The following is a 20,745-nucleotide window of genomic DNA, read 5'->3' on the forward strand; positions in this document are numbered from 1 at the left end:
GATAAATGTGCAAGTAGACTTGAAGAAATTTAATTTTTGTCCACCGACGTGAATTAATTTATGCAGCAACTGTAACTTCCATTTCTGTGCATACATTCAAGTTTGACATGTTTGTACCTTCACTTCGCAAAAGTAGCGCCAGTGATTGACTTCCGGTTCAAGCGAAAGAGACCACCTACTCGAGAAAGAAGTCGTTAAACTGAACGATACAATCAGTTTTTACAAAGCGGCGTAAGTCTTATCAAATTTGGGAATACTTGAAAATTAATCAATATTTTTAATATTCAAAACTGAACATCTAAATTTAATAACATATTGGCTTTTATTTTGACAGTAATCGAATCAACCGAAATAATGTTTGTGCAGCGCACCTCTTTACGCAGCCACGTCATGTAAACTAAAGAGAAGGAGTACATCCACTGAAATAACCAAAATAGTAGAAAGTTAAACAGGATTTCTACTTCTTGGTCACCAAGAAGATCGTTACGCTTAAATTCTCTCTGCATCCGCTTCACAGAGACTCTCGACAAAGAACTGCAGGGCAATTGCACCCTCTGGCACCATGTCAGATATTGGGGACTGGTTTAAAAGCATCCCGCTGATTACCCGATATTGGTTTGCGGGATCAATTGCTGTACCATTAATAGGAAAACTCGGATTAATCAGTCCTATGTACCTCGTGTTATGGCCGGAGAATTTCTTTCACAAGTTTCAGGTAAGCTAGACGTTAATGTTTGTATCTGACAAACCTAACGTTTTGAGACATGGAGACTTAGCATGTAGCATGGCCTGGCAATGTAGGCCTCAAACTGTAGGCGAATTAAATCCTTGGAAGTGTCACAACCAATCATAGCGGAGAGAGTAAGCAAGACTAGGTTAAACTTCCGACACTTTGGGCTTAGTAATCTTTGATCAAATTATTTCATTTTTCTCTAAAAGCAAACCACGGATATGTCTGTCGTCTTTCCAGTTTACCAATAATTGCTAACATAGATTTTTTTTTATTTAATCCATACTAGTCCATCACATGTTTGCTATTTGTTAAACAGTCCTGAAGTGAGCCAGTATACCATGACACTGCAAGAAGTTGAGATGTATTGGGTGTTTAAGATTCTGATTTGGGACGAAGCACCAAGTCAGATCAACACTTTGATCAAAGCCCGTTTAGCACTGATGTCTACAAGGTGTTTTCCACATTTATCTTACCTGTCAGAACACCGTCCCTCTTTAAATATACGTTGACTAAACAACTGGTCTCTGAGGGAATCAGTAATAGAAATAGTATTTCACTCGCTCGAAATGTAATTGTACTTTGAGCAGAACATTTTCAAGTTCCCGTTATTTCCACTAGGTGGAGGGAGTCAGAGCTAGAATTTTGAGTATACGGTAAATAAGTTGTATTTCTGTTGGAGTATTCGTTCGATTAGTACAGTATTATTTAGATGTAGGCTACGTCATTTCACCGTGAAGGTGGTCACTCAAGAGTTATCAGAGTTGTTTGGAGCACAGTGTGGACTAAATACGTTTGGCATTGACTTTTGTCATGTCATTTATCAGGTACAATCTAGAGCCTACATGTTTTCTGCAAACGTCTTTTCCCTAACAGGAAGCTGCTTAATTAGGCTAAGGAAAAAGAAGGGGGGGAAAAAAACCACGAAACCTCCAGATCTGTTTTTTTACGCCAACTTGATTTGCCGTTTGTAGGAGTTGCACCTTCTTTAAGTTCCCTCCATTTCTTCCCCTCGGCTGCACTGCAGTGCAGCGATCTGTTTCTCATTCTGCCAGAGCCATAGGGAGTGGGTGGACCCTGACATCTGCCTCTATCTATTGTTAGGTGCCCCCTTTCTGCCAGAGAGTACTAGGTGTGCAGTATCAAAACGAGCCCCTAGCTGCTCAGCCTGAGTGAACGTGATTATCTTATGGGAACAGATTTCCCTTAGTTGTGGTGTACATGTCACAGCTCACACACTATTAAAGGAATAGGTTAAAGAAACCAAAGGGTCTCTCTTGGATCATGCTGCTGATTATATAAAGTTTGCATTGTGACCTCTGTTCATGGGACAAACAAATGCATCTGATTTAATTTATCTAGGCCATACCCATCAAAAAAAGGCAGGAGGTCTTTTTTTTTACTCTTTGTTTTATTTCTCCCTGTTGCGATAATCTTTGTAACTAGATAAAGGGCAGATTGGTATTGTGTAACTTCTCAATGTTCAGACACCAGTTGTCCCTGGGATGAAACTGTAACATATAGGGTGATTATTAGGACAACGTTACAAACCAAGTTGGAAATATGGTTGTGTAAAAACAGCCATAATTAGAGATGAGTGTTATAACCGTCAAATCTAGTATTAGTATTTTCTAGTGTTAGTATTTTCCTTGAGAAAGCCTTGGTTCTTGGAGAAAACGTCCAGTCCAACTAAGAGCAGCGTTGGGCACAGAGTATTTTCGTCACAGAGATCTGGTGTTCAGACCACAGTACGTTTGCCATAAGAAGGAGCCATTTCGTTGTTGAGGAGCAGCCAAATCAGCCGTCCCTCTCCCTCTCCCTGCTCCCCTCCGAACATACCAGCCCCGCTGTGCTTTTTAACCCACTTTCCCCGGCGCTGCAGACCACAGAGGTCACCTTACTGTGGAGTCGGGAGAGCGTGATTTATACTGCAGCATATGAGCGGGGGAAACCCTGGTCAGGCTACTGCAGGGTTAGCTCACGCACCAACATCAAAGCATTAATGCCCACTGGACACAGACCCACTGGCTTAAAGTACCCACATTTGCCAGTCGCTAGCACGCAGGGACAAAGAGGAGAAGACAGAGAGAGAGAGAGAGAGCTATAGAAACGGAGCACGTGTATGAGAGAAAGAGACTGAAACGACGAGGAAAAGGAGAGGTAGAGCGGGGGGAAGAAAAGAGAGAGAGAAAGAGGGATAGAGGGAGAAAAAGTGCCTGTTGTTTACTGACCCACTTTTCTATGCCAGGGAGTTACCAAGCAAATATGGATGACAGAGCAGATAAATTTTCCAATTTTTTTTTTTCTCAGCACGACTTGTCTGGAGTGCTAGCACCCCTGTGCTGCAGTCATGCTTATGCACATCGATAAAAGCCATGGCAGTGTGCGCTCACGAGAAGAATCAAATCTAGTCTCTTTCACTGCTGCACAGACTGAGTGACATCCTTTTCATCTACTGTGTCTTAGACATCACAGGATTTACAGGCACAATTTGCTTATCCAAACAGTGCTCAACGCTCAGTGTTTTGAAAGGTGGAAAACAAATTGTGTCGAATGTCCCTGAGATTCATAATGTTTTCAAACAACTAATGCTGAATAAAGCCTTTCAACCACTGTATACTGGCGCCCTGCCAATTTCTTGAATAGAATTAGTGTCTACAGCTATTCCTCTATACAAGGGATATACATGCTGAGGAAGCTATTCAAACAGTGATATGTGCTGATTTCATGAACCATTTGTTATTCTTCATTGGCTGTCATGTTAGATATGGAGACCCGTGACTTCGACGCTGTACTTCCCTGTTGGTCCAGGAACAGGATTTCTGTACTTGGTTAATCTGTATTTCCTATACCAGTACTCCACCAGGCTTGAAACAGGTAAGCCAACACATGTCCTCCTACCCAGAAATGTCCTTTCGTTCCCACCAGCACGACTGCATTTGGCATCATCGTGACTGAATTATGTATACTTAGTCAAGAATTTGGAGAGACCCAGATTTCCCCCACAGAATGTCGCCTTCTTGACAAAATCTTCTGGCTTCACGAAGAAGAAAATGTTGATCTTACATTTGATCCTAGCTGAATCCAGCATTGCTGAACATTTTGGATATCAGAATGTGCTTTCATTGTTGAAGGACCTCGTGTTGTTTGAAATGAAACATCTCCACTCTTTTTTTTTTTTTTTTTGTAGGAGCCTTTGATGGGAGACCAGCAGATTACATTTTTATGCTCCTGTTCAACTGGATCTGCATTGTTGTATCCTTTCTCTAAATTAATTTCAGTTTTAGGCAAAGCATCAACAGTGCACCCAAACGAATACTTTCCAAAACTGCACCCAACTCACCAATATTTTTTGCTGGCCAACTTGTACTATAATAAAACTTCATAAGGAGTGAAAGAATGACACTATACATATATAGATTTTTTTTATTTTTAAGTGCCCTTTAGCCTGTTTTTTATAATATGTATATATTTATAACTAGAAAGGTATATAGCCTTTTTTTTAATAACCATACTCTGATCCACACAGCTTGTAGAGAGACTTATTCCATACACATCTCTCCTTGACACTATTAAACAGATCACAGGCTTAATGATGGATATGCAGGTATGTGCATCCTCTTCTGTTTTCTTACCGTCTTTCACGTGAATGCGGAAATTGAGACTGCCTTAGAGGGAGGAAAGATTGAACCCATAAAAATGAACTGAAATAGAATTGTAATCTACCGTGAAACAACATTTCATGCAAACATGTGATATTGTAGCAGGCCTGTCTGGTATGGTAGTCAAACTCCAACACTGCCACTTTTTTCTTTCTTTCTTTCTTTTTCTTTTTCCTTTAATGAAACCAGGTTTTTCCATCGCGCTTGGTTATTTAGACAATGTTCACGCAAAAAGACATGGAAAGATTATTTGGAGTTTGGATACTGCAATTTTGTTTTAAAAGAAATAGTACTGAGGTTTATCTCCCTTTAGAAGAGACCAAGAGCCCTTCATCATTACGAGCAGACAGCTCTAAGAGGCCTCTTACTCTGGATGACTGTAATAATTCTCATAAATATGTCATTGTGTTTGGAGGTGTACCTCTGTAAATCAGGAAGGGTGTTGTGCAAGATACCTCCAACACTCTGCTGGTCTCATCCCTTTACAATGCACTGATGGAAGTTTAGATAGTGTCTTTGCTTGGAGCTTTATCAGTGGCTGGCTTAAACTGTAACAGACTGGTATTGGACGGTTGTGTTAATGGCTAGTTAATGTCTTTTATGAAAACTTGTACCATTTCTGATGTTGTAACTTTATATCGCAGCTTCTGATGATCCCTTTGATCATGTCCGTTCTGTACGTCTGGGCCCAACTCAACCGAGACATGATCGTATCCTTCTGGTTTGGAACCAGATTCAAGGTGGAGAACATTCAGCTATATCACTCTACAAATAAAATCTGGTTCTTATCTATGTGTTTATAACATTTTTTTTTTACTGGTAATTCCAGGCATGCTACCTCCCCTGGGTCATTCTGGGTTTCAACTACATCATTGGAGGCTCGTAAGGATCATTATCAAACATCTCATCTTTTTTGGGTTTTTTTGGTGTAATGTACCTGAATACTGTGCTTTAAAAACACATTATGGTTTCTGAATACTCGGTCTCATTCTCTCATTTCCAGAGTTGTCAATGAGCTTATTGGCAATTTAGTTGGCCACTTGTACTTCTTCCTGATGTTCAAATATCCTATGGACCTCGGAGGCAGATCCTTCCTCTCCACCCCACAATTCCTGTGAGTCCATAGCCTGTACTATTCATCACCATTCAAGCACAACCATTGTCCAGTGTCAACCAACCAAAGCCGAGGACCAGGCTGGTTGAGGCTGCTTTTTCCCTCTGCTGCCTCTGACCACTGAATGAACAAATTACTGTTATTTTGTTACCGTTTTGAAGCTTTTCTTTGGGATTAATAAAATGAAAGGGAAGGTAATTCACAGACCAGAGGCTGGATTTTAATAAACGCTTTCAATAAATAAGGTAGTTCTAAATAGAGTTAAACAAGCCCTTGAGAACTTGGATTAGTAAAATAAGAATAAAGTATTCCCTTTACAGCCGCTGCTGATATAACAGTTCAGTGGGTCAAGCTATTACATTTTGAGCTCTCTTCTCCATCATGGATCTCCTGACCAACATCTCTTAGAATGAATCCTTCGTCTTTCTTGTTTGATTCGGGGGTTTGTGACTTATTTTGTAACTGTCCTCACAGGTACCGGTTTTTCCCCACTCGGCGAGGTGGAGTGTCTGGTTTCGGTGCCCCTCCGAGCAGGAGACCCATGGCTCAGGAGCAGGGAGGCGGCGGCGGTGGCGGCGGACGCCATAACTGGGGCCAAGGCTTTAGGCTAGGCGACGACTGAAGGGACTGTTGCCACCCGGTGCCCCCCCCGAGACACATACTGAGACTGCTGACGTCAAACGATGCAGAACACAAAGATTTTTATACGATTTATTTTTGGTTCTGTTTTCTGTAAAAGGTAAAGAAAAGAATTGTAATGTTCCATGGCGGTTTCAGGATTGTGTGTTTTTTTTTTTTTGTTTTTTGTTTTCCCACAGCTCTTGATGCCATATCATATTACACTGTACTTATTGAGTTCCTCAGCGTGTGTATAGCCTTTCAGAGATAGCTGCGCTGGCGATGCTGCGTCGGAAGAGAGGAGCGGAGACAACCGCGTCTTCTTTATTGTCTACGCCTGAATGGAATCGGATGTATCATGTACTCTTGGCAGTGCGAGCAGGCTAACTCTTATGTGCACGCAGTCAAGTTACAGTTGTTCTTTCACTACTCCTTAAGATCGCTGTGTCCGTTTTTTTTTTTGTTTGTTTGTTTCGTTTGGTTGGTTTTCTTCTGATTGGGTCAGGGGATACGAGGATGTACAAATCTAAAAATATTGATCGTAAATTCTATAAAACATGTTATTTGATTAAAAAAGAATAATATTTGTGTTTTTAACCCATTAAATCACTTGTGGTTTGTTTTGCATTAAGTGAGTAAATGGTTTATGTGCAGCAGACTTAAGATGCTTTACATGGTTCGGTATGACTGTGTAACACAAGTAGTTGTATAGTGAGTGGGTCAGTGTATTTAAAAATCTGAATGGCACAGAATGAAACTGCTGAGCAGCACCTCTCTCTGCATGTAAAAGTGCTTTGGAGAAGTAATCGAATGAAATAATCCCTGGAATAATTTGAGATGCTGGTAGCATAGCGAAAATTGAACACATCCGTGATGTTATAGAGTGATGTCTTGCCAAAATCCCTTTTAAAAAGGATATGAAATAAAGCGCTGTTCTGATACGGGGATGCTGTTTCTTGGTAGGCCATGTTTACTGTGTGCGTTACCTTACGTGTTTACCTCGGAGTCATATGCTGGCGTGACCACATCTTATCCCTCTGGATAAAAGGGACCAGAAAATGACCTAACTGAGCCTTGTTAGGTTGTGTTAAAGTGGTGATGACCATTGAGTCTTTTTTTTCTTTTAAATATGTCAAGTTTTAAACTTCAGACACATTGTTATAGAGGTCTTCCCAAAGAAACCAATAAGGGTCTCCTTACTGGTTTCTTTAACAGGTGGAACTATAATGATCTTTATATGGGCCACTGTTTAGTGTGATCTCAGGAAGTCCTCTGTCTAAGTCATATCTGTAATGTGCTCTTATGGGTGAAATCATTACTTTTCTATACAACATATTTACTTCAACAAGAGACAAGTTATATTTGTCAGAAGGTGGTTCACAACTGTTTTTATGTAACTCTTACATTATTTCTGGCATTTATAGAGGATGAGAAGATGCCCAAGGGGCCCAAAACAACCATCAATTGGATGTGTTTTATTGAATTACAGCAGACTGGTTTTAAAAAGAGCAAGCAGGATTCTTGATAGCATTACAGTATTCCTGATACATGTCTGAACATGACACTAGAGCAGCGGCAGAAAAAAAATAAAAAGCTGTTCAGAACAGCTCTTCAACAAAAACGGAACTCTGCCTTGGATACCAGAGGAAGTCAACACGATAAAGACCATTTTGATGCGACAATAATATTGCAAAAATGAATCTATGACTACAAAAAAACATGAACTGTGCATTATTGTTTGATTATGTCCAGGCTGTCTCTGTACTCTTGGCCAAAATGAGATTGAAGAAGATGGTTCTGCCATCCAAAGAAAAGCCCATTAAACTGTCCTTGTCTGAGGGATGAGATGTTTTCAGAAGAGCACCAAAAGTCTTTATAATCTTGAAAGAGTAAGTGCCATTAAAATGGTAAGGACCAAAATGTAGTCTCTTGGATTCAACTATCAAAAATTTACCAGCTGGTACCTGGCTTAACTGTTCTCACACAAAAAAAAATGTTTAACATTCCTTTGTAAATATTAAGGGAAAACATCAAGGTCCTCCTATTATAAATGTAACAAAACTCACCCTCAAAAATGATTTTTTTTTTCTTTTTTCTTTTTTTTTTTTACAAATCCGTTGCAGTAGAGAAAAAGTATTTACAAGGGCCGTTTTAAAAAAGTAGTAATAATGTAGCAGTCCAGCTTTGGCACTCCACGGTGGCCCCCCTGGTCAGTGCTTCACTTAAACCTCTAGTCCACCGTGTCTCTGTCAGAGTCCAGGTGTGAGTTCATTGGTTCCAAAATGCAACGTCTATATAATAAATTCTGTTACCATTGCTTCCCTCTTGGTCTTTCATAGCTGCCTCTGTTACTTCCTATGACATAAACAGACACATTTGAGATCGAACATGTCCTCGTACTTTAGGATGGATCTCTTTTTTTTTTTTTTTTAACCACTTAGTATGGAATAAGTACATGACACAAACACAAGCCAGTGAGAATGATGCTTACGTGGTCAAATTTACCATTTTCATCCTTTCTTTTTTTTGATGGATCTGTAATTGAAGAATACTAAAGGGATGAGAGAACTTCACAAATGAAAAACTTCTATTCTGATAGAATGGCTTGTGTCCCAACAGCCTTGACATTGGCTGTGTGGGTACTCTTTGCCAAGTTGTTTTCTTAAAGGCTAGATAACGAACTGCCAGCATCACGGGTGGCTGAGAGCTGCAGCAGCAGGATTTGCAGGAGTAGGCAGTCATTTCTTCAAGGCAAAAACACCTCACTTCATTCAGAAACTCAAGTTCTCTACCAAGATGAAATAACAAAACTGACATGTTATTCTGCCACACTAACCAAACCATCCAATATAAATGTACTTATTTTCACATTTTACATTTCACAAGTCTCTGCAACACTTTGATAAGTGTATAAGCCTGCCACTCCCCCCCCCCCCCAAAAAAGCTTTTCTTTCAGGTCTTGCCACCTTCTTCTAGACACTTGTATGCTGAGCTTACCTTTCTTACATCACCCTGTCACTCTATGCTCTGTCGTCAAAACTTCTGAAGCCAGATCTGAAGTAACTTTTTGTGTTTCCAAGTCTTTGTCGTCATTGTTGGCAGCCATGGACACCTTAACCCATCTCCCATTATCCACACTTGCCTGTCCATGTTGGTCCCTATTCTTGCTGATATCTGGCATACTGTGTCCAAGCTTGTTGGTGAACCAGTCCACAATTTCCTGGTTAGTGATCTTTGAGCGTTCCGCCAGCCGTTCGACATCCTCCCCTTTCACCATGTTGGCCTCTTGGAAGTGCCTTTGCAGAACACTCTGAGCTTGCTCTGTAACCAGTGATGAACTGTTCTGTCCGTTTGGTCTTTTGCTGCTCATATTCTGAAACTGTTCCATCCACTCTAACGTTCCATTCTTAAAGGCAGATCGGTTATCTTTGAACCAGCGGACTATGTCTGTGCGAGCTAGTCCTGTCTGTATTTCCAGTTGGTTATATTCTTCTGGTGATGGCCACTGCGTTTGTGCAAACATTTCTTTGAGAAGGCCCAGCGATTTGCCGTCAATAGGTTCAGGGCAAACTGTCGAAGTCAGAATGGGAACCGGTGAGGACCTAGCCCTGCTCTCTTGTTCATGGACACCATTCAGGGATCCTCTCTGCAGATGCTGCTCCAGTCTTTTAGAGCCCATAGAGTTCAGCAGAGCTTGTTCCAGATTATCCCGTAGTGCACGACGCTCCTTAAACCAGCAATCAATTTCATTTCTGGAAAGTCTAGTGTCAGCCACCAGGTGGTCAATCTCAGCTTGTGTCGGGAAGCTGGTCCTTTGGAAACTCTCCTCTAACATTTTCATTTGCTCAGAGGACTTACCCTTCACTCTCTCCAGAAGGGGGAACTGAGTGGCTACCAGTTTCAATGGCTGGCAATCTTTCTCAGTCTTTATCTTTTGCTCACTTTTATGATTTCCATGGCGCTGATCACTGAACCACTTTGTTATCTCTCCCCAGGAAAGGCCAGTCATCTCAATGAGACGATATACCTCCTCGTCGTCGGGAAACTCACACAAGGTATAGCTGGCTTTTAGCTCTCTGATCTGGTCTGGTGTTTTTTTACAGTCTGAAGACAGACTGGGACTGGGTGAAACAGACTTGGGAGCTGTCTGAACCGTCTGAATTATTGATGGTCTCTTCACTTCAGGTGTAACCACAGGAGCAGTAAGGGGCCTTTTGACAGCCTGTGCAACTTGATTTGCCACAGTTAGCGCAATAGGAGCACAGGTTGCAGTTGAACCATTTGCAACTGGTGTCAACACCAAGCTGGATTGTCCAAGGACGTGGCAAGGGACGGTCTGGATGAGAGGCTGTGAGGCTTTAGAGGACTGGGTTAACTGTGCAGGCAATACAGTGAAGGCTTGTTGCACCGGTTGGATTGTTCCATTGAACATTTTTTTGCGTGCCTCCTCCACCTCCTCTGGAGACCAGCTGATGCCCTGTTTAAGGCGCTGGGTTGTGAACCAGACTTTAATTTGTTCCTCTGGGTGCTTAGAGGCTGCAGTGAGCCATGACAGCTCAGCTTGGGTTGGATACGGAAACTTGTTGAAAGAAGTGATGAGGGTCAAATTGCCATCCAGAGAGGGGTTGTATTTTGAAGTATTCAAAGGAACAGCAATTTTTGGTACTAAATTGAAATTAGGCGGCCGTTGTAGGGATGGCATTATGTGAGAAAGTCCATCTTTAAGCGTCGCCTCTGGGATTATCACAGTTCCATTTACATTCACAGCAGTAATCTGCTTTTTTGGGAGCTCTGGATTGAGTTTATCCATCTGACTATCAACCAGTGACCGCTTGTTTTCCGTTTTTGGTTTACCAATCTTCACTCCTGTGGATTTGCTTAAAGGATAAGTGGAATAATCTTCTCCAGCTTGGGAACTCGTTGAGTCGTATATGACCGCACAATTTGAGCCTTCGATTGTCTGCTCAAGAATAGTCTGACTGTTGAGTTTGATTCTCTTAAACTTGAAGTTACTCTCCCCGGGATGACATTTTTCATTGTGCTCCGTTAACGTGTCAAACTTTTTTGTGTTGAAGTTGCAGACAGCACACAGATACAGAGGGTTGAGGATAACATTGGGATGGTTGGAATCCACATGCTCTTTGAACTCATTCAGGTTCTGTGTGGAGAAGGGACAGTATTTGCATTCATATCCTCCCTGAAGCTTCTTCTGTGGTTTCTTCTCTGGCTCGGCCTTCTCAGGTTCAGGTGCCTCCCGCGCAGAACACGTGGGGCTCTCGCCGTTAGTCCAGTCCTCGTTGGAAGGCACGTGAGAGGATCCATTTTCAACCGTGCTGTCCACACAGGAGTCCATCTCTTCTGGTTCATCCTGATCTATTAAGTCGTTAGGTCGGATCATGCAAGGGGTTGTGGACTTTCTTCGACTGGACATGGCTTTGAAATGCTACAACTTCACCTTGTGGGTTAACTTTGTTGCCAAAGGAGGGACAGGTCTTTACTTGAGGGAAAACCAGCTTGGGATGTTTCTGCTGACTATTAATGTCAGCTCCAGTATGGGACTTCATGAGACTTCATCCCAGATCACACAATCTAAACAAAAAAAAAAAGTACAGTGTGTCAGTACAAATGTATTATATGTCGATATAATTCCTAAAGGATATTGTGAAAATATGTATAATCAACAACACAAGAAGCAATTTTATTTACAAAACAAAACTCTCACCACGTTAGATATAGTAACTGAAGGTACATTTAAATTCTACGACAACAACAGCAATAATAATAATAATAAGAATAATAATAATCATACTAATGACAATAATAATGTTAACAATTTCTTTTTAGAAAGGTTTAAAAACCCTTGCCATTTTACTCACATCAAAATGCAACAAATCTTACATTTACAACATTCTAAGGCAACATGTTTTTACAGAACAGGGGCCCTGTTGTGTGTCTCAGTGACTGGAGACACTTATCTGTGTGTTCAGTGTTCTGACCCAGCCCCTCTGGGCTTGTATTTTTCAATTTATCAAAGCAGATGTTCCCTTGTAAAAATCTAGGGACGTCCCAATCGCAACACTTAAGACAAAGATTTACGGTTTACTTTGACTAAACAGCTAATTAGCGAGAGCGGAAAAACAGCTGAATTCTGCAGAAACAGAAGTCAGTCGAGAGTATCACACCGCAGACCTTCTTAACGGCAAATCACCAGGATAAAAACTCCACACCAGTGGACACAGCTTAAATGGTACCTGTTGCTACAGAGGAACATTTGTGGACGCTGTAGCTATCAACCTGGTTAAATCAAAGCATCCTCACCCATTTTCAGTCAGTCTCTATCTGAGGTTTCAATTGTGGGCTCTCACCAGAGTGGGTTGTACGCAATCATACAAGACCAGTTCAAGCAAAGCCTTCCATTACACTTATACTGTTTGCAGCTGAAGTTTCTACTGCAAAAGGTGAAAATCAGTTCTAAACTGAAATGTCATTTTATCGATCTTCACTACGTATCATTCATACATCCAATGCATTACATTTCCATCACATATCAAACTGAGATAAAGTTTTCTATCTTTTCATCAATCCATTAATCTAATTTCACAAACAACAATGGACGTTCATAAATAATTAAAGCAGCCTTCATTTCCATGTTGTAGTTATGGCAACAACATGAAGACACTGAGATGCCCCTGTGTTGTGTTGCAGCTGCAGATTAAAAATGTTCCTGCATGTATTAATTAGACAAAGAAGCAACGCAGAAAGAGAGAGGCATAGAAACAGAAATATCCAGTGCCAGATCTGCTCTGATCTGTCCGGTGTTGGTCTTCTTCGGGTCAGTGGTGCCCAGAACGGATCTCACTGTAGTGAGGTCTAATTAAATATGAATAAGACTCTGGTTATCGTATATCACCAACTAAACTCACTCCAAGAGGCATGCCAGTGCGGCCTGACCATGGGGGAAGGGATGGGTCCTTCAATACTGTTAAAAGCAAACACACAAACTGTGGTGGGATTATTTCAAAGGTAACGGAGACGGATGGGCTCCCTCTCTGAAAATATAGGTCTAGCTGACTCCATCGTGTAAAATCCAGGGCGTACAAATCTGTTCATTTAATTTACTCTGCAGAACTATTGGGCAACTCGAGCAGAACCACATCTGTCAGACACAACAGAGTTACAGCTAAATGGCATTTAGGCAATACTCCTAAATCCACACAAAAACACAAGACTTTATACAAAATCATCATCAAATTGATTCTGAGTGGCTAACTGCTTATTGTGAATGGCTAATTTGTTCTTTCAAGAAAAACAGGAAAACATTAATGTGCCCTGCCTTGTCTTCAACCTTTAGTTTATGGCTTAAGTCCTTCCAAACATCTGTGACCATATGACAGCACATTTTTGAAAGAGCTCAGTCTTTTTTTTTTTTGTGAAATCTATAGCCTTCTGAAAGAGAAATATTCAACGTTCCGATGTAATATTAACACCGATGACAGAAGAATACAAGACTCAAAAAGGAGCTGATTCTAAAGCACCGCCATAACCCAAGCTGTCCTCATCTCATGAGAAAGAAGATATGATGCTGTAAAGACAACACACAAGAGCAGTCTTGTTCAAACTGACAGCAGCATGAGGGCAGTCATTAAACAATGACATAAGATCACTATATTCATCTGGTGCTATGCTGTTTCTCTATCATTGAATGTGACACATCAAATGGAGTAATGTCACAGCTGACACATGAATAAACACTGCTTCAGCATACAGTGCAGAAAAGTGTGGGTGTGTGTGTGTGTGTGTGTGTGTGTGAGAAGCTGGGAGCTGTTGTCAAGACTCCTGGTGCAGAGAGAGAGAGAGAGAGAGAGAGAGAGAGAGAGAAGCTCACACTGGAATACCATGCAGTGTTTCAGCCGCATTTTTCCAGGGGAGGATGTTTCTGTGGAGCTGCTGTGTGGGCGGAGACAAAGCTCTGCTAATACCGTGCAGCACAGCAGGGGGGCTGAATTTGGGACTGGGGCAGAATTAATTTAAATCTCATCAAACAGGGGCCTAACAACCAGGCAGCATAGCTCAGAGAAAAAGCCAGACACTCCATTTTGGCACAGTATTTTGCCAGAATATCAGGGCTACCGCTATGCATTTGACCATAAATTACGGACTTGTGGGATTATTAAGGAAACAAATTGAACTAAAACTGGGTCTAAAAAAAGAATCAATCAGTTGAATGGATGTTAAGAAGGTGACAGGAAAAGAGCGCTTATCTGAGAACACAGTACTGCAGCGCACGACACAAATAACAGAAACCAACAGTAATACAGGAAATCTCTGAACCCACAACAGGTGAGGTTTGATGTGATCCCAACCCCTGTGTAGCCCAATGTGACAAAGAGCAATGAAAATCTACAGCAACTGAACGCCACTGAAACATATATATATATAAATCTGTTATTTTATTTATTTATTTTTTGTAGTCGTACTGAATATTAATGCCTAGAGTAACAAATTCCTAACAAGAGGACCCTGAATGCTTTGAGGGGAGTCTCTACGGGCTACGCTGACAATTACACATCACTGTAAACATCCTTCTCATTTACACAAATATCTCTCCTTACAGATGGACACATTTCGTGTCGGACTCGCCCATGGTGCTTTGGTTTTGGGGTACCTGGGGACAAAGCTTGAAAAATCTAGACTAATAAGTTTCCATGGAAATGTGTTAGCAGCAGGTGGGAGGGATTTTCACCACAGAAAGCCAGATGAGGAACGCTCCGCATTCCTATTTTTGTCCAAGCCGATTCCTTTGACTAAAATCAACACAGAGGAGGGGAAAAAAAAACCTATCGTGAACCGAGGACCTATAATACAATACAGCACAATAAGAGAGCCAGTTCGTACTCAAAAAAAATGGCTTCAACTGACTCTTCGGGTTGTCTGTACAGCCAGATCCAAAATGCGACAAAAATCTGATTTTTTGCAAAAATATTTAACCTACAACAACAATTAGGGTCATGCTAATGTTCTGAACTCTAAAAGGACCTCGTTCCTCCTATTCAAAAACCACTATATGATAAACATGCTCAGCACTTATCGGTGCAATCACAAAGCACAGTTGTTGTTTCTAATCAGGGCCATGTGAAGTACATGAGGACTGCAGTTTACCAAAGGCACTTTAGTGAGAGAAATCAGAGTCTGAGGACATGTCCTGTCTGCTAAAGCCATCTGTGAAAGCCAAGCCTCTGGGCGAAGCATGGCTTTTCCAGCAGAAACCAAATCCCTGCCTCTGGCCACATACAGCCATCCCAGACAGTTATGAAAGAGTGATGGATAGGGTCACGGTGAGGATCAGTATCAGGGTCATCTTTGAGATATTCCAGTCTAAACAGAGAAATGTTCTTTGAAAGACAAATGTTAAACTGTTTTTAAAGTTAGTTATTGTATTCTGTCGACACTTCAGCTACTGGAAAGATCCTTTTCAGAACAACCTTGGTACCAGCATTCTTGAAGAAAAAAAAAAAAAGGTTTAATTTTGGACTGCATGAAACATCTGCTGTAGGAACAAGTGCCTTTGAAGGCGAGGACATTTAACTTAAGTAAAGAGATGACTGATCCAGTCATTTACTTGGCACCAGCTTAACGACGCACAAGCCTCTGAGTTTATTACTGTAATCGTTATGTGTATGTATGTAAGGTAGACCAAAACAAGAAAAATCAGCAGTTACCCAAAGGAAAAGATGAACGTATTAGTAGGGGATACATTGTTCACTGTAATCCACTACATTTGCTCCAGGTCAAAAAACAAACAAACAAACAAACAAACAAACAAAAAATAAAACAGTGAGGCGCTTATTCGGGGCACTGACTGTCCTCTGGATTACGAAACGTCTATTTCTGGTTGCCTTGATAAAATCTTTGATAATGTGCAGTCATCTGAATTTTCAGATTCAGACTCTGGTGGGAAAGAGTTCTTGTCAGATAAGAAAACGGCAGCACCTGAGTTATGTGTCTCTCCTTTAGTCTGTCCTGTCATCCAGACCTCTCGTTTCGTCAGTCGGCCTGCAACCCCACTCATGCTATAGATGCAAACATCCATCTGTGAGTTTGGGTTCAAGCATTCAGAGCCTTGAATTTATTCTTATCTCACTGACATGTAAAACTCTCCTCCTAAGCCACACTCTGACGGCTACTTTTGATTGTTCGAGCTAAGTCTTTACACTGTCGCCTTTGTGAAAGCCAGCAAAGCAAACACTGATCATCAAACATGACCACAACAAGCCCTCAACAGCTGTTGTTTGTTTTGTTTTGTTTTTTATACAGCAGGCTAACTGGGACATGAAAACATGATAATTTTAAGTTAATACTAAACACCAGCGTGCCAAAAGACTGATCTTGTGCAACATCTTTGCTTGCCAGGCTGTGAATCAGCATAACCTTGGAGGGAAACCAAGTTGTTTCCATAGGGACGTTCATTCTATATTTGTTGATTTTATTATGTTGACATCTCTGCCTTGAATGTATAACCAAAATGTTGCCATCTATGAGCAAGCAGTGCAAAGGAAAACCACAGTTATGATAAAGATGTTGCAATTACTAAAATTCTTTATGGTTCGATGGAAATTTCGTATCTGCTATTGCAGTTCAACTGTGAACTTCTGAACATGTGGAGGAATGCAGCCAATGAGATGCTATTGCCAAGTTCATCAAACCAAAGGAGACTCCTCAGTGCCGATTTTCAGATTTACACAATTCAACAACTTATCCCTTGTCAATGTATCTCCATCCCCTTCAGGCCTGCAATTAATGTGACCCAACCGAGCGTCAACTGCCTCCACAGTACAGAATATTTCCAAAACAAATCTTTGGCGTAACTAAAGGCCCTGAGGTCTACTAAAGTTCTTTCAGTTTGCGCCATCAACTATTAATCTATTTATCTACCCAAAAAATATATCTACTGGTCTTTTGGGTGCACGAGAGAGAACTAGCACAAGAGTTCACATGGAAAAAGAACTGGCACAAGGGGCTAAGGATGCTAAAGACTGTCGCATCTGCAGTCCAGAAGTTCTGCACCGGTCCAGAAGTTCTGCACTCACCGGTCTGAGATGGCCTCCCCTGAAAAGGGTGAGCACAGGGGTTAGGGAAAAACGTGGGTCCAGTATGAAGTGGTTTTGCTTCTTTGTCTCTCTTGTTTACGGCTGAGTATGTTCTTTTGAACCTGAAACAACATAGTGAATGATGAAATTTCATGAGTCAGAGAACGCTTGAGCACTGACAAACAAATGAGCTTAGAGGCTGTAAATGAGGCTAACATAAAATGAACTGGGATGACAAATTTTTACACACAGTGAACTGGGAAGATTAAGAATGCGTATGTATATAGGCTTTACGAAACAGTTCATTTTAAACTGAGGGTCTGCGTGATGGTAACGTACTACAGAAAAACGGATGAAATTTTACCAAACCAGTCCATACAATAGGGAAGGGATGAGCAACTTTATGACAGTATTTACAAAAACAAAAACTTTCATTCCGAATATTATGACAGAACAAGTTCGATGTCTCAATAATACAGATCCGCTATGTTAATGCACCATCTGTTGGGTACATCGTAGGTAGAATTCTCTGAGTTCACAGTGTGAAGTGCAGAACAAGTCATGTTTTGCAAAAGCAGAGCCATACACTCATATGAGCACGGATTTGCACAATGAGTTTAATCAGTTCGCTGTGTCACAGTTCTTTTACAGTTCTTTTGCACTCTTGCAAAAGAAATAATGAGACAAAGATTTAAATGGTACTTGTGCAACATAAAACTACCCTTGGTGTTTTCCAAATCCATCAAAGGTCCAAACTTCAGCATATTAACTAATAACGTAGACAATCACTGACAAATTAACCACAGTGTAAAATGCAGAGGCCATCAATCGATGAAATACTTAGTCTAAAAAAGAAATAACAGCTCTGATTTGTCCAACTTCAGAATATGATTTTACACTTGAGCACAGCTTAACTTGAGGGTCCTTTTTTTTTTTTTAAGTTAAACTCAAGACTAGCCAGGAAAGAGGGTGAGACAGTGTCACGTGAATTGAACAGCTGTAGACATTAATCGTGCCTCTTTCTTCCAGGACATGAACACAGAAGGAAGGAAATTGATAGCTTTTGTCAGGATGATTCATAAATAACGTGGCTTCAGCATGAGTCCAGACTCCCTCACAAAGCAGCTCTCCTTTCAGAGGAGTCATGACCGCCACTGACAGAGAAAACACAGCTTTCAGGGGAGCCCAGCCCACGGCTATGACATCATCGGCTCTGTGAGGCTTAGTCACCAACGGAACAGTGTACAGGCAGAGGCAGCGGCAACCTCCTCCTCAAAGACGTCAGCTCTTTAGTACAAACGCAAGGCAGCCATTTTGAATCAAGCCATTCACCTGGCACAGACCAAAGCTCCTGCCAGCCTACCAAAAAATTGAACAGTTAACATCTTGCGTGTTTTGTCACCCCCCATTATTCACGATATGAAGTGCATTTCTGAAATGATGACTAAAAAGTTTTTGAGAGTATTTTGACCAAGTTCCACCCACTGATGAACAGTCACGTATACTTAATGGATTTGCTGGCTATTCATCCAAAGTGAGGAGATATCACACATCTGTTGGGTAAAACTGGACAGTAGTTTTCCTGACTACACAAGACACCAAACAGATCGACTTGACCAAAAACAACATAACAAGAAACACTGAGGGGGACATCGTTTATTCCTAATCAAGGTCTACAGGGGATTTTCAGTGGAGAATTTTCGCCCATTAATAGCGAAAATCAGTCCATGACAAGACTTAATGTGTGTATAGTAGAAACCTCAAGAATAAAAAATTGAATCTTTCACCATTACTTTTCTCTGACCACATGCGTAAGCAAAGTCAGGTCTGTTCATTTAAATGTACAAGTCGCTAGGGAAAAAGCAAAGTGATCTTTTATGAAGTTAAAGATAGTCTTGAGGTCCATTATGTAATAAATTACAGTATGATGAATAAAAGTAAAAATACTAAAGTACCTTTGTTTCCATGAGATTTGTGGTTTTCAGACAATTCAGCAATGTATGTGATGTATGTAAAAAAAAATCGAAAGAAAAAAAGAAAGAAAGAAAGAAAGAAAAAAAAAAGAAAAAAGAAAGTTAATACAGAACACAACGGTAGAGTGTGACCAACGCACTAAACTCAGAACACACAATCAATCTGTAGCTTTAACAAAAACTGGACCACAGATTAAAAAAAAGCAAAAGCAATGCCAAAGTACCAGGATGTTAACGATTTTAAGTAGGTTTCCAAAACATGTTTTTTTTTTTTAATCTCACCTGAGTGTAAAGCAAAGCGGTACAATTTAGCCTCTAGGACGGAAAGATAATGCCAATGGGCCAGATAAATTATCGGTGGCTGACTAGTAACTACAAGATTTTATTTCTGGATCCATATCTAGTAATTCTGAATAATCAGCGTAAAATCACATACTGTGAAAATGGTTTATATAATACATATATACAAAAAAACCGCAGTCATTCATCGGAAAACGATAAACCGAAGCAATAGTCGTTGCAGTGATGGATGTGACACATTTCTGGTTTCGGAAAGTACTTGCAACAATTTGGGAACTAGGAGGTGATAACAGTGCTGCAATGTGGCTTGCGCTAGATGCGCGAGCCATGCAGTATGGTCGGGAAGGCGTCACCACTGCCTACGACACCAACCAGAAATCAAAGTGAGGTTGCCAACATGCTTGCGAGTATGTATGCTATTTCCACTTCATGCAAACGTATGAATTAATAATAATGTTATCCAGTGTGTGGCATTACACTTACACAGAGGACTCGAATATAGTGGGTAAACCGCGGCCCTATGTAATCACTTGCACCAACGTAACGCCATGTCGACATTGGAAGCCATATTTTGCTGGTTATTTCGACATCGGAGAAGTAGACATGTTTTTGCCCATAATCTCGTCAACAGCATACATTCTGTGAAACTTCATGCTATCAAAGGCAAATCGCAAACAAAATCGCGGACAGCCGAGGCTATCATGATAACTAATATCAAGATATTCATGTGCCCACTTTCCACAATATCACTGTGACCAAAGTTCGGGAGAAGTTAGCTAAAATAAATCTTTCGACGAGCAATGTTTACATAGCAACTAGTTTACAAGCTTCCACATCGCTTCAACTTTTAGTTTTGTTTGCCAATTTTCTATTGGTGAAATGTTACATTTGGCATTTTCTTACCTGCCCACCACGTACCCAGTCCCAGGATGTAGGAGTATTTGAAAATAGGTTTCTGAATTACCTACTTTTCCAAGAGTTGAACAAATAGGTTGTATAATTGTAAAGATTCTCGCGAATCCTAAAGACAACAGTCGAAAAAATTTCGCGTTCACGGGGGGATCGACGCCAAAACCCACATGATCAGCTACGTCAGCATACGTATTTGCATACGATACAAGAGGCATCCTGACTTTGGGAAATAATTCTAAAAGAGAAAAAGTTGAAAAACTGGGTAACAAGGTAACGGTCCAGACGGCGACTGTCATTCAACGGTTGCCACCACAACTGGGCTTCCTCCTTTGATATGAATGAACCGCTG

General features: G+C 40.9%; 2 protein-coding genes and 1 long non-coding RNA gene across 5 annotated transcripts; 1 reads left to right on the forward strand and 2 right to left on the reverse strand.

Annotated features, from left to right (window-relative positions):
• The first annotated feature begins 161 nt into the window (after positions 1-161).
• derl1 (derlin 1) lies at positions 162-7,069 on the forward strand. 2 transcript variants are annotated; one of them, XM_030781650.1, is made up of 9 exons: positions 162-231; positions 518-715; positions 3,496-3,607; positions 3,921-3,985; positions 4,311-4,337; positions 5,037-5,132; positions 5,222-5,274; positions 5,396-5,506; positions 5,981-7,069. In XM_030781650.1, the coding sequence occupies exons 2-9, from the start codon at positions 563-565 to the stop codon at positions 6,126-6,128; spliced, it is 765 nt and encodes a 254-aa protein (XP_030637510.1). In that variant the 5' UTR covers positions 162-231; positions 518-562; the 3' UTR covers positions 6,129-7,069. The 2 variants fall into 2 exon arrangements, with proteins under 2 accessions (XP_030637510.1, XP_030637511.1); XM_030781651.1 differs by lacking the exon at positions 162-231 and having other exon boundaries at positions 375-715; positions 5,456-5,506.
• A 519-nt stretch (positions 7,070-7,588) lies between these two features.
• Positions 7,589-9,035, reverse strand: LOC115818798 (uncharacterized). Its single transcript, XR_004025546.1, has 2 exons — positions 8,616-9,035; positions 7,589-8,479 (listed from the first exon to the last, which is right to left on the reverse strand). It is a non-coding gene; the product is annotated as an uncharacterized LOC115818798 (long non-coding RNA).
• A 45-nt stretch (positions 9,036-9,080) lies between these two features.
• zhx2a (zinc fingers and homeoboxes 2a) lies at positions 9,081-20,483 on the reverse strand. 2 transcript variants are annotated; one of them, XM_030782775.1, is made up of 3 exons: positions 20,388-20,483; positions 17,212-17,333; positions 9,081-11,713 (listed from the first exon to the last, which is right to left on the reverse strand). In XM_030782775.1, the coding sequence occupies exon 3, from the start codon at positions 11,553-11,555 to the stop codon at positions 9,132-9,134; it is 2,424 nt and encodes an 807-aa protein (XP_030638635.1). In that variant the 5' UTR covers positions 11,556-11,713; positions 17,212-17,333; positions 20,388-20,483; the 3' UTR covers positions 9,081-9,131. The 2 variants fall into 2 exon arrangements, with proteins under 2 accessions (XP_030638635.1, XP_030638636.1); XM_030782776.1 differs by lacking the exon at positions 17,212-17,333.
• Positions 20,484-20,745: the final 262 nt, after the last annotated feature.

This window comes from Chanos chanos, chromosome 8 (genome assembly GCF_902362185.1).
Source record: "Chanos chanos chromosome 8, fChaCha1.1, whole genome shotgun sequence".
In the NCBI taxonomy this organism is placed as follows: domain Eukaryota; kingdom Metazoa; phylum Chordata; class Actinopteri; order Gonorynchiformes; family Chanidae; genus Chanos; species Chanos chanos.